This window comes from Anneissia japonica, unplaced genomic scaffold (genome assembly GCF_011630105.1).
Source record: "Anneissia japonica isolate Jap-2015-1 unplaced genomic scaffold, ASM1163010v1 scaffold287992_len753583_cov170, whole genome shotgun sequence".
NCBI classification, from domain to species: Eukaryota; Metazoa; Echinodermata; class Crinoidea; order Comatulida; family Comatulidae; genus Anneissia; species Anneissia japonica.
In genome coordinates this window covers 94,183-109,683 of record NW_022723469.1, presented here as the reverse complement: position 1 = coordinate 109,683, position 15,501 = coordinate 94,183, and the positions used below count along the sequence as shown (strand labels likewise).

The 15,501-nt window shown below is 32.9% G+C and overlaps 1 protein-coding gene across 1 annotated transcript in view; it reads left to right on the top strand.

Moving 5' to 3' along the window:
* LOC117112226 overlaps window positions 1-10,786 on the top strand; it is a 36,873-nt gene extending 26,087 nt beyond the window's left edge. The window contains exon 3 of the mRNA XM_033255303.1: window positions 10,400-10,786. Within this exon, the coding sequence (XP_033111194.1) occupies window positions 10,400-10,499 (100 nt within the window). The 3' untranslated portion in view covers window positions 10,500-10,786. The remainder of the gene's footprint in view (window positions 1-10,399) is intronic.
* The last annotated feature ends 4,715 nt before the right edge of the window (window positions 10,787-15,501 follow it).

Sequence of the window (15,501 nt, the reverse complement as noted above, 5' to 3'; positions counted from 1 at the left end):
TTGATTTGCGCGATGACGCGACGCTAAAACGGAATCATTCATACGTGACCGTCATACCGGGTATCCTACACTCTCTGCTTATGTAGATTTGGCCAAATTGCGTTCTACTGTGGAATCCACGCAGCGAGGAGTACTTTTAACGTTCTTTAGTGCGCAGATGACTTTAGTGATGTCATTATGTTATTATGTACGTCCTACCGTCGTCGTGCAGTCGAAAGCTCCGTATTGTCAAGTACTGTGTATCAATAATAGTCCATGACCAAATTATGCTGAATATTGAAATGCTGCATCATACATGGATCTTAAAATTCAGAAAGGTTCTTAAATTGGAATATGATGTACAGTAAATCCAAAGTTCATGCCAATCCACATGACTGACTAGTTTATGCTCTTATCAGCCAATTTAATCACCCAACAAAAACTTTTGTTACCAAAAATAAATTTCAGAATTATTCTTATTATAAATATTCCAACTATTGAGTTAATGATTTCTGGATTCCTGTGGATTAAAGCAGCAAATATACGTAAGTGATGATGACCGTACTAGACCATAAAACAGTTGTGTGTTTGGCCAAAAAATACATCAATTTCGGCCTACTTTACTATATTATGAAGTATTAATATCTTTCAATCCCATATAGGTCGCGACCTATTACATACTTTATAGTACAACTAGATTTATGTTCAAATGATGGTGACTATGAGTTCCATATGTAGGCCTATCTGATGTCTGAAAATTTTGCCAAGTGTACAATTAATTTAAAGGAATTAGAACAGGGCCAGACTGAATTTCAACTTAGGGCTGCTTTTTTTTATGGTGATTTTAACATAATTTAATATTTAAGGTTTTTTTTTTATGTATTTCTGATCAAAGTAAATAATTTATAGTACCTTTTAAGACATTCGGCTGATGACATCACTCTGGTCATTAAATAGAGTATGTCGTAGGTTGGAGCCGCATTTTAACTAGGAGGATTTGACTATTAATATGGGAATTGAAGTAGCACTTTTGCAGGTAAATGCATCATAAAAGTAAAATTTTCAAGGCAATGAAGAGTGAATATCATGATTTAATCTCATTGCCAACACTAACAGTAATTTAGCATCATCCAGAATGATGAATGTACACACTGACGTGAAAGGTTGAAAACAAATGACCGATCACATGAAAATTCAACTTTACCATTACAGTATCTGATAATAAAAAGGATTAAAAAATATGAAAACATCAGGAGAATTCTGTGCCACTGGGCTATAATTGTATTAAATACTATTGTTTAAACAGAAATTATAGCCGTGGGTGGTGCCGCCAGTGTGAGGGCTGGGGGACTACAGTATGTTTCCTGTTGTGGGGAGCTATTTCTCTCATCCCTCCCCTCAGGGTTGGAGGGAGGGAAAGGGGTACTTTGTGATTCCACAGTTTTTTTTTACACTTTAAATTGATTGAAGCATTTCAAATTGCTAAATTTTTAGTGATTTCGGATCTACATCATTTGGTCCCTCTTCTAAAGGTTCTGAGCAGCCCTTGACCATGCCAACTTTCTTTCTCATTGGGACCGATAAGCAAGTGCCGTGTGTCAACGTCACTAAAGTTATTGATATGATTGGGTAGGGGAAAATGGGGGTAGGGGGTATGTATTTTTGGGGAAAAGTGCTTCCCCCGCCTCTATAGCACCTCCACTGATCAATCAAATCAAATGTTTAAATACATCTAGGCACAAGTGAAACTATTTGCTGAGTATGTGAGGTTAAATAGAGCAGCTTTTAAGCCCTTGTCTGAAATCTTATGGTGTAAAGAAGTTTTGTGTTATGTAGGACCGATAAGCAAGTGCCGAGCCTCAACATCACTAAAGCTATTGATATGATTGGGTAGGGGAAAACGTGGAGGGGAATTTTTTTTTTGGGGGGGGTGCTTTCCCCGCCCCCATAGCGCCTCCACTGATCAATCAAATCAAATGTTTAAATACACCTAGGCACAAGTGAAACTATTTGCTGATTATGTAAGGTTAAAAAGAGCATCTTTAAAGCCCTTGTCTGAAATCCTATGGTGTAAAGAAGTTTTGTGTTGTAGGGGCCTTTTAAGTCAACATTGCTTTTAGGGTCACCCTCGTTAAATAAAGTTGAACAAAAAAACAAAAACAAATAAAATAGATACATGCTTTTTATAATTATTATTCTTTTAAATAAATAATTGTTTTTCTCAATCATTGTTGTATACAGTATTTGTATATGAAACATTATTAGTTTTTAACTATTTAGTTTTACCTGGGTGTCTGTGTTTATCTTGTTGTATCATATTAAATTTTTATTATCTTCATCAAGTATTTTATTGTGAGATTTTCATGACAACAGTGATGGGCATGAATTAAATAATAAACAAACAAATCAAAAATCAAATTTATTTTTATTCCAAATTATTATGAGTGAGAGTAGATTTCCCACAATACAACAATAAATAATTTCTGCCTGGTACTTCCCCATAAAGGGCTTTCAGGGACATCCAGTGATAAGGTCATGACATTAGACTACCGAAAGTATAGTACACTGTAATAATAGTGTAAATGATCTCTACCTTTTCATTTGTAGGGAATTGTATGTCATAGCATGAAAATAATAGACCTCACATGCACCTCATGCATTTTAATCACACAGTAGATTATATTATTTACTGATGTAGTTAGATTGTTGGATCCTTGTCTGACCCGAAGTTGTTATAATGGTAATAAATGTAATATATTATGCTGACAATATATTTTAAGTATGTACTTAATTTTGTTTTTTTTTTTCTCTTCCTGCTTATTTAAGTCATAGGTACAGTAGCAATATGCTCGATGCAGTTGAGACCAAATATAATTTTCCTTAGTTTTCACATCCAGGACATGAAATTATTTTTTGGTGAGGGTATTTAATATTTGTTATAAGTCAGTGGTACACGTCATCAATTTCATTTCCACTGAATTTTCCTATTCTCGACTGATCACTGTATCGATATATTGCCTCCGAATTTTTGTGTCTCGTGTGCGAAAAAAACTAAAAGCTAGAGTGATTTTAGTACAGTATCACGATGGAATATTTGTTACTATAGGACAAGCTATGAACGCACACAGCGAACCTAACAAATCTTGCTCTACGGCACTGGTTAACACGAATATAGCCCAGACCGTCGTAGGCATGGCCTAGAAAGGCATAATTGTTATGAGATGACAAAGGTGACTGACTTACAAAAGAACTGAGCAAATAAGGCAACTCTGAAGTATTAATTCATAATAATGTTTACAATACAATTTAATCTACTAATGTCTACGAGGAAGTTAGGCCTACCTAATAACCTCTTAACTTCATTAACCACAATAAAAATTATCCATCTTTTTCGTATCGACAAGTATCGCGAAGAGGCTGTGCACGGACAGTGATCACTGAGCAACCAACCACGGATATACAGTAGGGGCCTATAGCAATCGCTCTAAAACCAGCAGTCAAGTAATTTCGTACACTATGGGAAATAGAAGCCTTAGGAACTATTATTTCCTTTAAAAAATACCTTCAGACCAGTGGCAGCGCCAGCGGGGGGGGGGGTCTTCAAGGGGTTTGTTGAAGCCCCCCCCCCCATATCAGCCAAAGCTCGTCGGGCAGTTGAACCAAAAAAAAAAAAAAAAAATAGGCCTAGTTTTCCCATCCCAGCCATTTCTGGCCATCTAGAAGTCCCAATTTTAAAAAAAGTCTTGTTTTGGGAGGAGGGGTCACCCCCTCCCATACCCACCTCCGGCTTGGGCCTTCGGCCCTCAGATAACGCTGCGCACTATATATACACCTATAAATACTTAGCCTCCCCAGTCGGACATCTTAGCACCCCCCCCCCATAAATTATATCCTGCCGCCACGGTTTTAAGGGCAATTATTTCAGGAAATATTGTCTCCTTTGGCTTCTATTTCCTGTAGTATACTGTACTTAAAACCTGACTATATATTTACTAGCCTATGCAATGTCCAGCTGACTTTATTCTGAATTTTGCGGGAGATAGGTCCGTCAAATGTTACATGTTTGCAGAGCTACCTCAACTCGCAGGAAATTATCTATGTATACTTTCTTTTCTTTTCATTTTTGTCCAACAAAAGGATAATAAACTGTGTGCTGTTTTTCAGCTAGGTATGTAGTAAGGCTGGTTTAGACCACCCTATACTTCAAACAGTATTTTTTTTATAGAGATGTCTAGCTATGATATACTATTTTTAATGCAAGAAGCATTTTACAGCATTTTTGAAGACCTTTTCTAAAAAATATTTTCATATATAAATAGTACTTTAGCTTCAACATTATTTTGGGAAGGGTAGCATACTATAAACAAAGATATAATTTCAGTAATAATTAGTACCCATTCCACAAATCACATATAATTCTGAAAATACCATTTCAGTGTTAATTAAATTCAAAAGAATATTTTTCTGAGGCAATTCACTTGTAAAATTTTGAGTCAAATAATCAATTTAGAAAAGAAACATAAGTGGCGAGTTCGCCCAAAATATAATCGTAATTGCCTGTATTCGATTCAGAATAGAGTTCTACAGTAATCTATTAGTAGTAGGCCTAATTGAATAGGTATTTAAAATTTTCTCCTTGCAATTCAGTTTCAGTAATCAGAACTTGCGTCATAAGTGTATTTGCTAAGTATATCTTTGCGTGTATGATAACATACTGTAATGTAAGTAGTATTTTATGTGACGTATGACGCCAATACATTAATTACTTTTGAAGATATGTGACATATTTGATCCTCCCTTTCAACTGTGGATCAAAAAGAGATTTGAGTGATTTCATTCGCTTCATTGCTATCTTCATGCATCCAGGGCCCATCTAGGGGTACGTGGGGAAGGAACATGCTCAACCTAAATTAATCAAAACGATCGTGCCCTCCCCACTCCACCCTTGCTTCCCTCCCAATCACCCACCTTCCCCCTACCTTCCCCCCCCCCCCTTTTCCATTTCAAGACTCCTATATGCCACTGCATGCACTCTAGAAGAAGGATCTAAAATTATTCTGACTGAATGTGACTCAAGCGTGTTTGATTAACATCAAGAGTTTTTTGTTTCAATTTACTTTAGAAGATAATCAGTCATGATGTGTTTGATGGGCAGAGAATGTGTTTGTTTGCTTGCCATGTAGATTAGTATATTAAAGCGAACGTTGTGGTTATGAACTCGGCAGGTGATACAAGATTTACAAGGGGGATTTATGCTCTTGGCAATTTAAACTTGCGTCTCAATGTCCCTCTGCATTCAGGTCGTTTTTTGTTTTTTTTTAACCTTTTGCCTTAATTAACCTCAGCCAAAAAATGTTTAAAATACCTAGTATCAAGATCTGTGCTGGAGACTGGAGACTAGCTTTAAGGTTGTGCAGGTGAATTCCATATATAAGCATTTTATAGAAATTGGTAAACAACACAGTGTGGAGATGAAATCAACTATCTAGTAATTGGCTTCCCACCTAAAAATATTTGAATGGATTATGAACTAGCCCTACATTGAGAATTGCAATAATACAGACCAAAAAAAAAAAAAAAAAAAAATTGGCAAAATTGCACTTAAATGAGGCTTTTTTATACCTTGTTTCGCGAACCTGGTGGCTTCCAGTATTTTGATAATTTATAAAAAAAAAAAAAAAAAAAATCTATTTTAGCTAATTAGTACACTTGCTGCAAGGAAAACCTGGAAGTTTCAGAAAAAAATTAAAGTTTTTTTTTAATTTTTATTATGCCCGCCACTGCCTTAAAATCTCCAAAAAAATAAGATGTATTTCTTCCTATTTACATAGATTTGAAGCATCCCATTATTTAATATTTTAATTTGTTTATATTCAACAATAACATTATACTTTTATTTTATCCTCCGTCAGGATGTTTTTGGCAAAACTATTTGCTGAACAAAAAACAAAATTTTATTTTAATTATTTTTCCACCCGCCTATGACGATTTTTAAAGAAGTGAGATCGTGAAACAAGGAATAAAAAAAGCCAGCAATAAACATGTGCACTTCCGTTTGGAGTCGGCTATCTTCCTAAGAATGTTATCGCAATACAGTAGTCTCGTATACGCTTTTTGATGTGAAGCATCAGCATGTCGCACCGTGCATACTTGGAATTATCTGAAAATAAGTGGCAACATTAGTAGCGTCAACACATCCTTCTACGTTAATTAGTTTGATCGAGAAAATTCGAAAGAATTGATATTCTCCTTCTCCACTCCTTTTCACTTTGCTTTTGATATCCCTGTTATTCCCCAACCTTGAAACTAAACTACAGTTAGGACCTCCTTATAGAGTCATTGAGAGGGCTAGCATAGGTCATTAATTCCTAAATGTTAATTTTATTACTTGTAATTATTATGCTAATGCTTTATGAACAACTTATTGATCATCTATACGTCGTAATACATTGCAGATGTTTTCAAATAATCACTGACTCGCTTCTCAACAACGCATCTATCTTTTTTGGGAAGTTATTGTAGCCATCATAATATTTCATTTCAGTTATTTATTCAGACGTACATTGCCCTGGGACCCAAAAATCAACAAGGTAGTTATGACGACAAATGTCTAGGGCACCATTAAAAAATCATTCAACAATACTGTACATGGGAAAGCATATTTTTTGATATTTAATGGATAGAGAATAATTTCCTGTCTAGTTTGTATAATTGCCTTCTGAGGTGTCACAAACATCAGGATTGAAAAGCCCTGACCAGACTCACATTTTATTGGACAAAAAAACTGTGACATACCTAAATATGGTCGTGATGACATCACTTTATGATTCTTCATGCAGAATTCACTCAGGTGAGATAAGAAATTGCATATCATTAAAATATTTAAAGTCTTACCTTAACTTCCTGCTAGTTTCTCAAAAAAAAAAAAAAAAAAAACCCAGTAGCTCAAATAAAAAAATTACTAGTTTAGCCTCATTTAAGTGCAATTTTGCCAATTTTTTTTTTTTTTTTTTTTTTTTTTTGTATATGTTAAAAGAAGGAATCCAAAATTTCAGCTCCAAATTCCAAGCGGTATTTAAGTTACAGCCTATTGAAATTTAGGTACCACGCCCCCATTTTCATGCCGGTAATGGTTACTATAAACTTTGTACAGCTTTTAAGAAGCTATATCTCCTGGATTAACGAAGATAAAAAGTTGAAAATTGCTACATATATATTTGGCCCCTCTTTCCAGAAATATTATTTAAATTTAGGTAGCCTTTTCATTAGAATGTTGTAATCCCCCAAAGCATCGTGCGAAAATAGATTTTCCTTTTTTTTGGATGGCCGTATCTTATCAATCTTTAAAGTAAGGAAGTTAAATCTGTGATGAATATGCTCATACTATTACATGTATTTAAGTTTGCAAGGTAATTGGAGCAATATAAAAGGTATGATGGGTCCCAAACATGGTTGCATGACTATTGACCATAAAAATATCCCCTACTTTGACTGACGAGATGTCCCCGTGGACACTTAATATTAATTATGAAATTTATACCAGTATACAATACACATATCATCATTGTAAGTAGAAAGTTTGTTTCTGAACTCCTTCAGTGTGAACTGATTTTTAAAATAGACTGATTTTAGTGTATTGTAAATAGCAGGTCAAAGTTTTTTTTGTTCTTTTTTTTGTTTTGTTTTTTTAAAGGAAAATCCAAGGGGAGAGGGGGGGGTCACATGGGAACTTCAGAATTTCTAGCTGATTTGAGCCTGAATGATGCAATATCAATGCACCAGCAAACAACCCAAGGCTGATTTGGCTTTAGCGAAGCAAAAAAATAAAAAGGCTCTCTATCTCATCACTTTTCCAGCCTTGATAGGGTGATAAATTAATAATTTTTTTCATAAGGCTTAACCAAGGTGTAAATATGTTTTTAATTGAGGTAAATTTTCTGTATTTTTTATTTAATTTGTTTTTGTTCCTGAAATTCTTTTAAATGTGATAATTAATAATAATTGATGTTTGCATTTAAAGCTAAAATTATTTTGGTTAGATAGATAGATAGAAATCTTTCTTTATTCTAGAGACTCAGTAAGTAGTAGTACATGGTTCTTCCCTGAGGTTCAGGGTGGAACCTTTAAACTACATTAGATTACAAAAACAAAATTAAAAAAAAGTAAGTATAATTACATAAATACAAGAAACAGCAAAGAAAAACCAATGGGTAATTTAAATGAGATTTTTAAAGGATTGTAAGGAAAGGGAATGAATATTGCTAACTAATATGTGATGGTTAGATTGTTCCGTAATTTAACTGAGCAATATTTAAAAGTTCTTTTGTGCCAAATCATTTTGCCATTGATTAAATAGTTATGAAAGTACAGCGACAATTTAATGGGGAATTATTTCAATTTTAATCCGATGGCTGGTGAATTATGGTATATTTATAATTCATTTTACAGGAGTTAGAATCATTAGTGCACTAAAGGTATTATTCTTAACTGGAGACTTCTTGGATTTAGTCACCTCATGAATCACGATTTAATCAGAACTGTTGGATTATATATTTTTTTGGTCAACTGAGAAAGGTGACACCTAAGCTGTGTGTCTCACCAAACACTTGAGCTGGTAAGGCGGTCGCCTAGCAACACAGCATCCCTACAAAGTCGTCCAAATAGGTTGCAGGCTATGGAGCTGATTACTGGATGTTGATTGCGTGTCAGGAAGCTTCCCAGACTACTTGTCAGGCGATCTCAATAGGAACATATATAAAACTTAGCGAGCATACCGACTTTAGTAAGATGTTTATCACCTATGTTTCCTATTGAATCAACCGGAATTAATAACACTGTATGATGTATGTATTGAGGCCCTCCCATTCAGAATGTTGTTATTTTCAGTAAGGTGTTTCTAATTATTAACGCTCTGTTTCTTGCTAGCAAAGCACATGTTACATGACTCGGCCACATTCTGTTTTCGACTTGGTTTTTGTCTGTGTCTAGCCTACATGTCCATACTCACACGATTGCTGCAGAGAAGTGATTTGACTTTTGAACTATAAGATTAAGAAGACAACTTTGATTTCGTCTCTCTCTCCCATCAATGGAGAGAGAAATAACTGGTATGTGATTATCAGTGTGTGTCCTTTATCCTACATGACTTTACAATGAAACATCAAACAACCAATCAAAGGAAGGTAAGAGATGATGTAAATTTACCTCACAGATTGAAATCAGCCTGTCCAGCTTTTAGTAATTCTCTCTTGAACATCTGTCAATACTACAATGTATAATCAAGAGTTTGTGAACATAAATGTACTCTAGATTTATCTTTAAGGATCTGTTCTAGAATGTCCAGCTTGTGACCTGGGCGACAGGAGGAATTCCAATTGCAGTAAAAACTACAAAACTGTAAACAACTTTAACACTGCAGCTTGAGTTCTTAGGCCCAGGTATCTGTGAGGTCAGTGATTTTGTCAGCTGGTAGTACCTATGGAATTTATACATCCAAAAGAGAGGCAGACATACATAGGAATGAAAAATTTGTATGGAATTTTAAGTTGAAAACTTAAATAGTGTTTAAAGTTGTGTAGTAGGCCTTCTGTTTTTTTTTTCTCTCTTTTCAGTTCATTCATAATATTAACTTCCTGTGAGCAGGCTATGACAGTGATGCTGTAATATACTAAAACTGAGTGATTGGGTGCCTACCTCACAATCATTTATAAGAAGCAGTGAACAAGCCATTGAAGTCACTGCTACATACAGCATTGGATAGCTTCTATTATTATCCTGGTTTTTTTTTTTTAAACTCGATATTTTTATAATATTGTCACTCATTGTGAGAGCTATTATTTATTAGTGCATCGAGTTGTTGTTGTGATGCAAATGAATGGTTGTATTAAAAGCAATAACAGTACGGATAATTGCAAGCAAGGTAAGTGCTGTGTGTCTACTAAAGCACAACATTTAGGAACTCGTTCAAGCGTGTGCCTCTGCAGATTGCGTCTATACTTTGCCAAGGAGTATTGACACTGGATTGGTAGTTCCTTGTCCTTCATCAGGAAATGTTCAATGAAGAGATATCATTTGCTTTGATCAGAAGTATCTTTATCCACTTCACAATGACAATGTTGGATTGAAACAACCCCTGAAGCCGTGACAGCTGAAGTTCAGTGATCACTGAAATTTATAAAAGGTAAACAGGCAAACCAAATTTATAAACTACTCAACTGGAAGTAGCCCCAAACAGAAGAAAAAAAAGTGCACTTCTTCAGAGAATGCTGGATTTTATAAATGGTTTGTGATATCTTCCAAAATATTCTGGAAAAACATGCAGTATCATCTGCAGGCAGGTGCTACTGGTTATAATTGTATCGATTAGAAAGGCGACTAAAGCAATTTATTTTTTCTTGATTATTTTTATATTGGATAATAGTTGTCTTCGTGAAAGCGTCTTGGCTCGGATCATTATCAAGGACGGCTCGGATCATTATCAAGGACTATCCGTGGCTTTTGGATTCAGCTTTTCCCACTGAATGTGGGTGATTATTAATTAGTCGCATATTTTTTTCCAAGAACAATTTTCTCCTTTTCTGCTCGCCTACTGGATTATACGCCATGATACCTGTAAGGTTCCAGCGAACGGTACGCCCTCGACGGGTTACGTTGGCCAATGTTGATTTTTGGTGAGTTAATGCATTTTTTTAAAAGTTCTTTATCTCAGCTAAGCATTTTCATGTGTTTTTAGTAATTTATGGTGTATCTAACACTTATTTTACAAATATTTAATTCCACAACACACATAGAAATAAAATTGTGTTGTTGGTAATAACCTAAATATATTTCATGTTCTCTCCTGCATCACTTTTGCTTTGTATGGGGGATTGGGTAGTGGGGGGGGGGTGTGGAGGTTGGGGAAGGTTATTTTTGTTTTTTACTTTCATCATGTCATCATCATCTTCCTTTACTGTGCACTCTTTTAGAATATAGTCGCACAAAAAAAAACCCTTCACAAAAACATTTTTAAAAGCAGTGAGTGTTCCTGTGCACCAGATTGAAAACTAGGACCTATGCAAGGAATATCTACAGTGTAGAAATTTTGACCTGGAAATCTGTCCCTCATCTCGACACTGTGGGCTGAATTTTAAATAGATTTTACAGATAATTAGGCCTAAAGGTATAAGGTTTGTGTCTCCTATTTTCCAAGTGATTTTTCAGGCAACTTTCTGTTCTAAATGTGTATTTGCCGTGCAAATAAAATAATTATTTGATAGTGCGGTGTATCGTACTTGACATAATCATAGGTATACATAGATGTGTTGAGCAGCAGTCTAGAGTGAAAAGAAGATAAGGGAGTATAGTCCTTGTTTTTTCCGCCAGCTTCCTGGATATGAAACATTAGTGCAGTGATAATTTATAATTTTGCTATTAAACAAACATAGATAAGTCAATAAAAGCATAATTATCCTTGCATAAAATTATTGATTATCTAAACTAATAATATGGAAACAATTTAATTCTTTCTAAAAAGAAAAATTAGAAGTTTATAGCACTTACAAAAAGAATGAAACTGATTCTAAGATGTTTACTATGAAGATTTGTATAATTATTTTTGCGTTAAATTATATATAGTCACTCATGTTGACTGTACTTTTTTGTATCACCATTCACTGTTGGGTTTCTAATTAAACTCCATCGTTGTAAGCAAGCCTGATTTATTTTTTTTAATTACATTTTAGAAAATTAATTGCATATTTTAGACAATAAATTATGAATTAATAACAAAAATTATATTTATGTAAGAATATGTATAATAATCATATGCTGACTAATCTACTTTCATTATACTTATAGCGTGGTTTCTAATTAAATTTAATCATCCAAAGCAAATTTTATTTACTTTGTCTGTACAGTGTAGGTACAGAAAATTGCATTTGAGAAAAGTAGGCCTAACAGATGCTTATACGTACAAGGAAAAATGCTAGTTTACCAAAAAAAGATAACCTATATTTACATGGATTTTTTATATAATATTTACATTGAAAAAAAAAAATTGAAACAATATTATTAAGATAGCAAATGTTGTAATAAAAAGTTGAGCTTAGCTTGGTGGTCAGTTGTTCTTGCCTTCCAATACAAAGGTGGTCATGTTCAAATCCTGTCATGTGACCACAACCAAAAACAACTCCACTCATGAAGCCTTTTATTGAAACTTTTTTTTACGTAGAACATCTTGTTTTTGCATGTTTGTCTTAAAGACTTGTCACCAAATTATTAAAATAGAAATGTAAAATTATAATATTGATTTCTCATGAATGCATTATATTTGGGAAAGACATGTACATTGTGTCTACATTCTTTGATCTTTGTGTATCAGAAGGCGAATAGCTTTGTCTCGTCCTGACCATTCTACAGTTGCTGTTATAGGCTATATTCACATCACTACTACGAGTACAGTACATGCCTTCTTTGTGACGCACAAAAAGCATTTTTTTTCTTTCAAAATGTATTTATTTCCAGCAGTTTCTTGCACCATTTATGTTAATGACATTACCTGTCATTCATATGTGTTAATACTTTATATTCTCAAGTCGTAAAGTACATAATACTGTATATTGACGACATTGTCTGGTATGTTTTTTTTGTATTTTTTACCTGCATTTTATTAAGTATTTTAAAATAAAAATTAATTTAAAAAAAAAAAAAATTGAAATTTAAAAAGAATTGAATTTTTTTTTTTCAATACCACCGTAGAAGACATGCGCACAAGGGTGATGAACTAATAAAAAAAAAAACATTTATTGGGCCTTATATTTGTTATCTGGATGTATGTTTTTTTTTTTAAAGCTTTTTTTTTTATACAGGCTGCTATACTATATGTATTCACAATCTTCTTTCAATCAACAGCTTTTTAAAATAATTTCAGTGTTTCATTTTTTGTAATAGACTTGCCCTTGCTCTGTACTATTGTGACTGTCATTGTATTGTGTACCATCCCATTTCATGAAATAAACTGATACTATCTATCAGAGTGAATAGTGTAGTTTATTGCAAAATTACCCATATTGAGCGGACATGTTCTCCATTTGTGATTGTGAACTGTCAAATTAAAGTATCGATCTTGATTTGTTTTTTACTTTATTCTCTCCTGATGTACCTACCTGACTGACATTAGTTAACCACTCAGAATTACTGACAACAAACACATTGTTTTTTTCTAAGGCGAGTCTTTTTTTATAACTTGTTCAGCGAACCGTCCGCCCACCAATACATGATTTGCAAATAAAAATATAATTTTATTTTTGACCAATTAGCCCACCCACCACCACGAAACAAATAGATATTTCAGGGGAAAAAAAAATCTTTATTTTTATTATGTTGCCCAGAAATTACCAAAAATATTTCTTCCTAATTATATAAATTTAACCATCCCATTGACTACACTGTTTACATTCACCAATAAAAATTCCACCCTCCTCTGACGATCTTTAAGAAAATAAGTTTGTGAAAAACAAGGTATCAAAAAAGTCTCACCTACTCTTAATTATTGAAATTTATTTATTATTATTTTTTTTAAATTATTTTTACAACACTTTTTATATTTTTAACCTTACTCTTCTTAAATATTGTAATTATTAAATTTTATATATTTTAAGTGCACTGAAACTTTTGATGATTTGTTTGACTTTTTTACATTGAATATTTTAAGATAATTTTTAATGCTTATCTAAATATTTTTATATCTCAAAATACTTTTAAATTAAATTTGCTCATTTATTGATTTTTACACATTTTTCTATATATTTCAATATTTATCTTTTGATTTTTTATCTTTTTGAAGAATTTTATATTGTAAGTATTTGTGTTTTTCTCGTAAAGGGCCTCCACTCGACTGATTGATTTTACTTTTGGAGTGTTCCGTCTCTTGTTTTTTTTGGGTTTTTTTTTTGTACTTTTGTGATTGTTCTTTGCCGTTTCTAATTATGCACATTTTAATTGTTTGAGACAAATAAATGAAATGTATGAAATGAAAATATAATCGAATCAGAATAACTTTATTATCTCCAAGTGAAGAAATTAAATGATTGATAAAATTTAAAACCTTTGCATATAAAAGTACATTCAAATTTTAATACAATAAAAAGTACATTCATCAGATACAAAAAATGTTGAAATACTAAAACAGAAATTGAACACAATAAAGAAGGGAAAGACATTAAAAAAATACGTTCATCAAATTAAAAATGATAAAATACAGAAACAGAAATGAAAAATTGCATATTGGTGTGTTATTATTATTATTGTTATTGTTATTGTTATTATAAATTATTATTATTATTATTATTATTATTATTATTATTATTATTATTATTTATTATTCAGTGATGTACTAATCATTGCATCAAGGAAGTTTATATGTTTATTTCCTGCACATCATTTGTTAGCTTTAGAATAATGCTAATGAAATTAAGTCAAGGGTGTGTAGTTTCACCATCACTGAATTTGTCTCATGTATGTATACTCAATATTTTTATGATGCATCAGAAAACACTTGTAGTATCAGGTATTGCTATTTCAATATTGAAATCTTCAAATGGCTTTAATGGAATTTATTACATTAGTTCCTGATGATAAAAATTGAAGAGGAGTATGTAAAGTATGTAAATTATACACACAGTTTAACTAATACGGTATCTTCGTATTTAGGCCCTATAAAAAATGTTATGAATTTATTACCTAAAAGAGTTTTCAAGTTTCAGCGTTTTATTTTTTTTTTTAATAGACCTGTTCTGTATTTTGTATTTCACTCACTGTTCTTTATAGAAAGTACTGTACTTGACCTAGATTCCCACTGTGGAAAAAATAAAAGTGAATCTTGAATTTAGTGAGCACACAGCATGCTAAAACTCTCACCTTTTGAATTCAGATCAATTTATACTCAGCTCTCAGTGTAGTGTTTTCAGTACTATTCCATATAATTAATTTTATAAGGAAAATAATAAAATTAAAAGAGATATTTAAAGAAAATATTAAGCTGTAAAATAATGCATGGAAAATTTAGGGAGATGTACAGCATTTATATTTGTTTTAAATCCTTTGAACCCCCTGCAATGAGAGGTACCCCTTCCCTATTTTGTACCCAAATGCCTTCTCCTACCACCAGCCACTGCTTTTGTAGACCCATAAAACTTTCTTGTATTAATGTACAAAATCTAATTAGACTTGTTCTATGAGTTGTCATTGTATTATTTACCAACCTGCTTACCACTATAAATAGGATAGTAAAGTAGAACATAGTAAATATATCTTTGCCAAAGAATAATATCAAACCCCCGACATGAAACTAACAATTGAGGCATGTTGTGGCAAAATGGCCAAGTTGTAGCAAAAATTGAAATTCAAGTTGTTGGTATTTTCATATACCTGAGCATGTGATCTTTAAAATGAGGGGTCATTCATTGAAATTGGACATTTCAAGACTAAGTTATTGGAAAGTGAAAGTACAGTACTCTTAGAGTCAAGATAAACATGATTTTG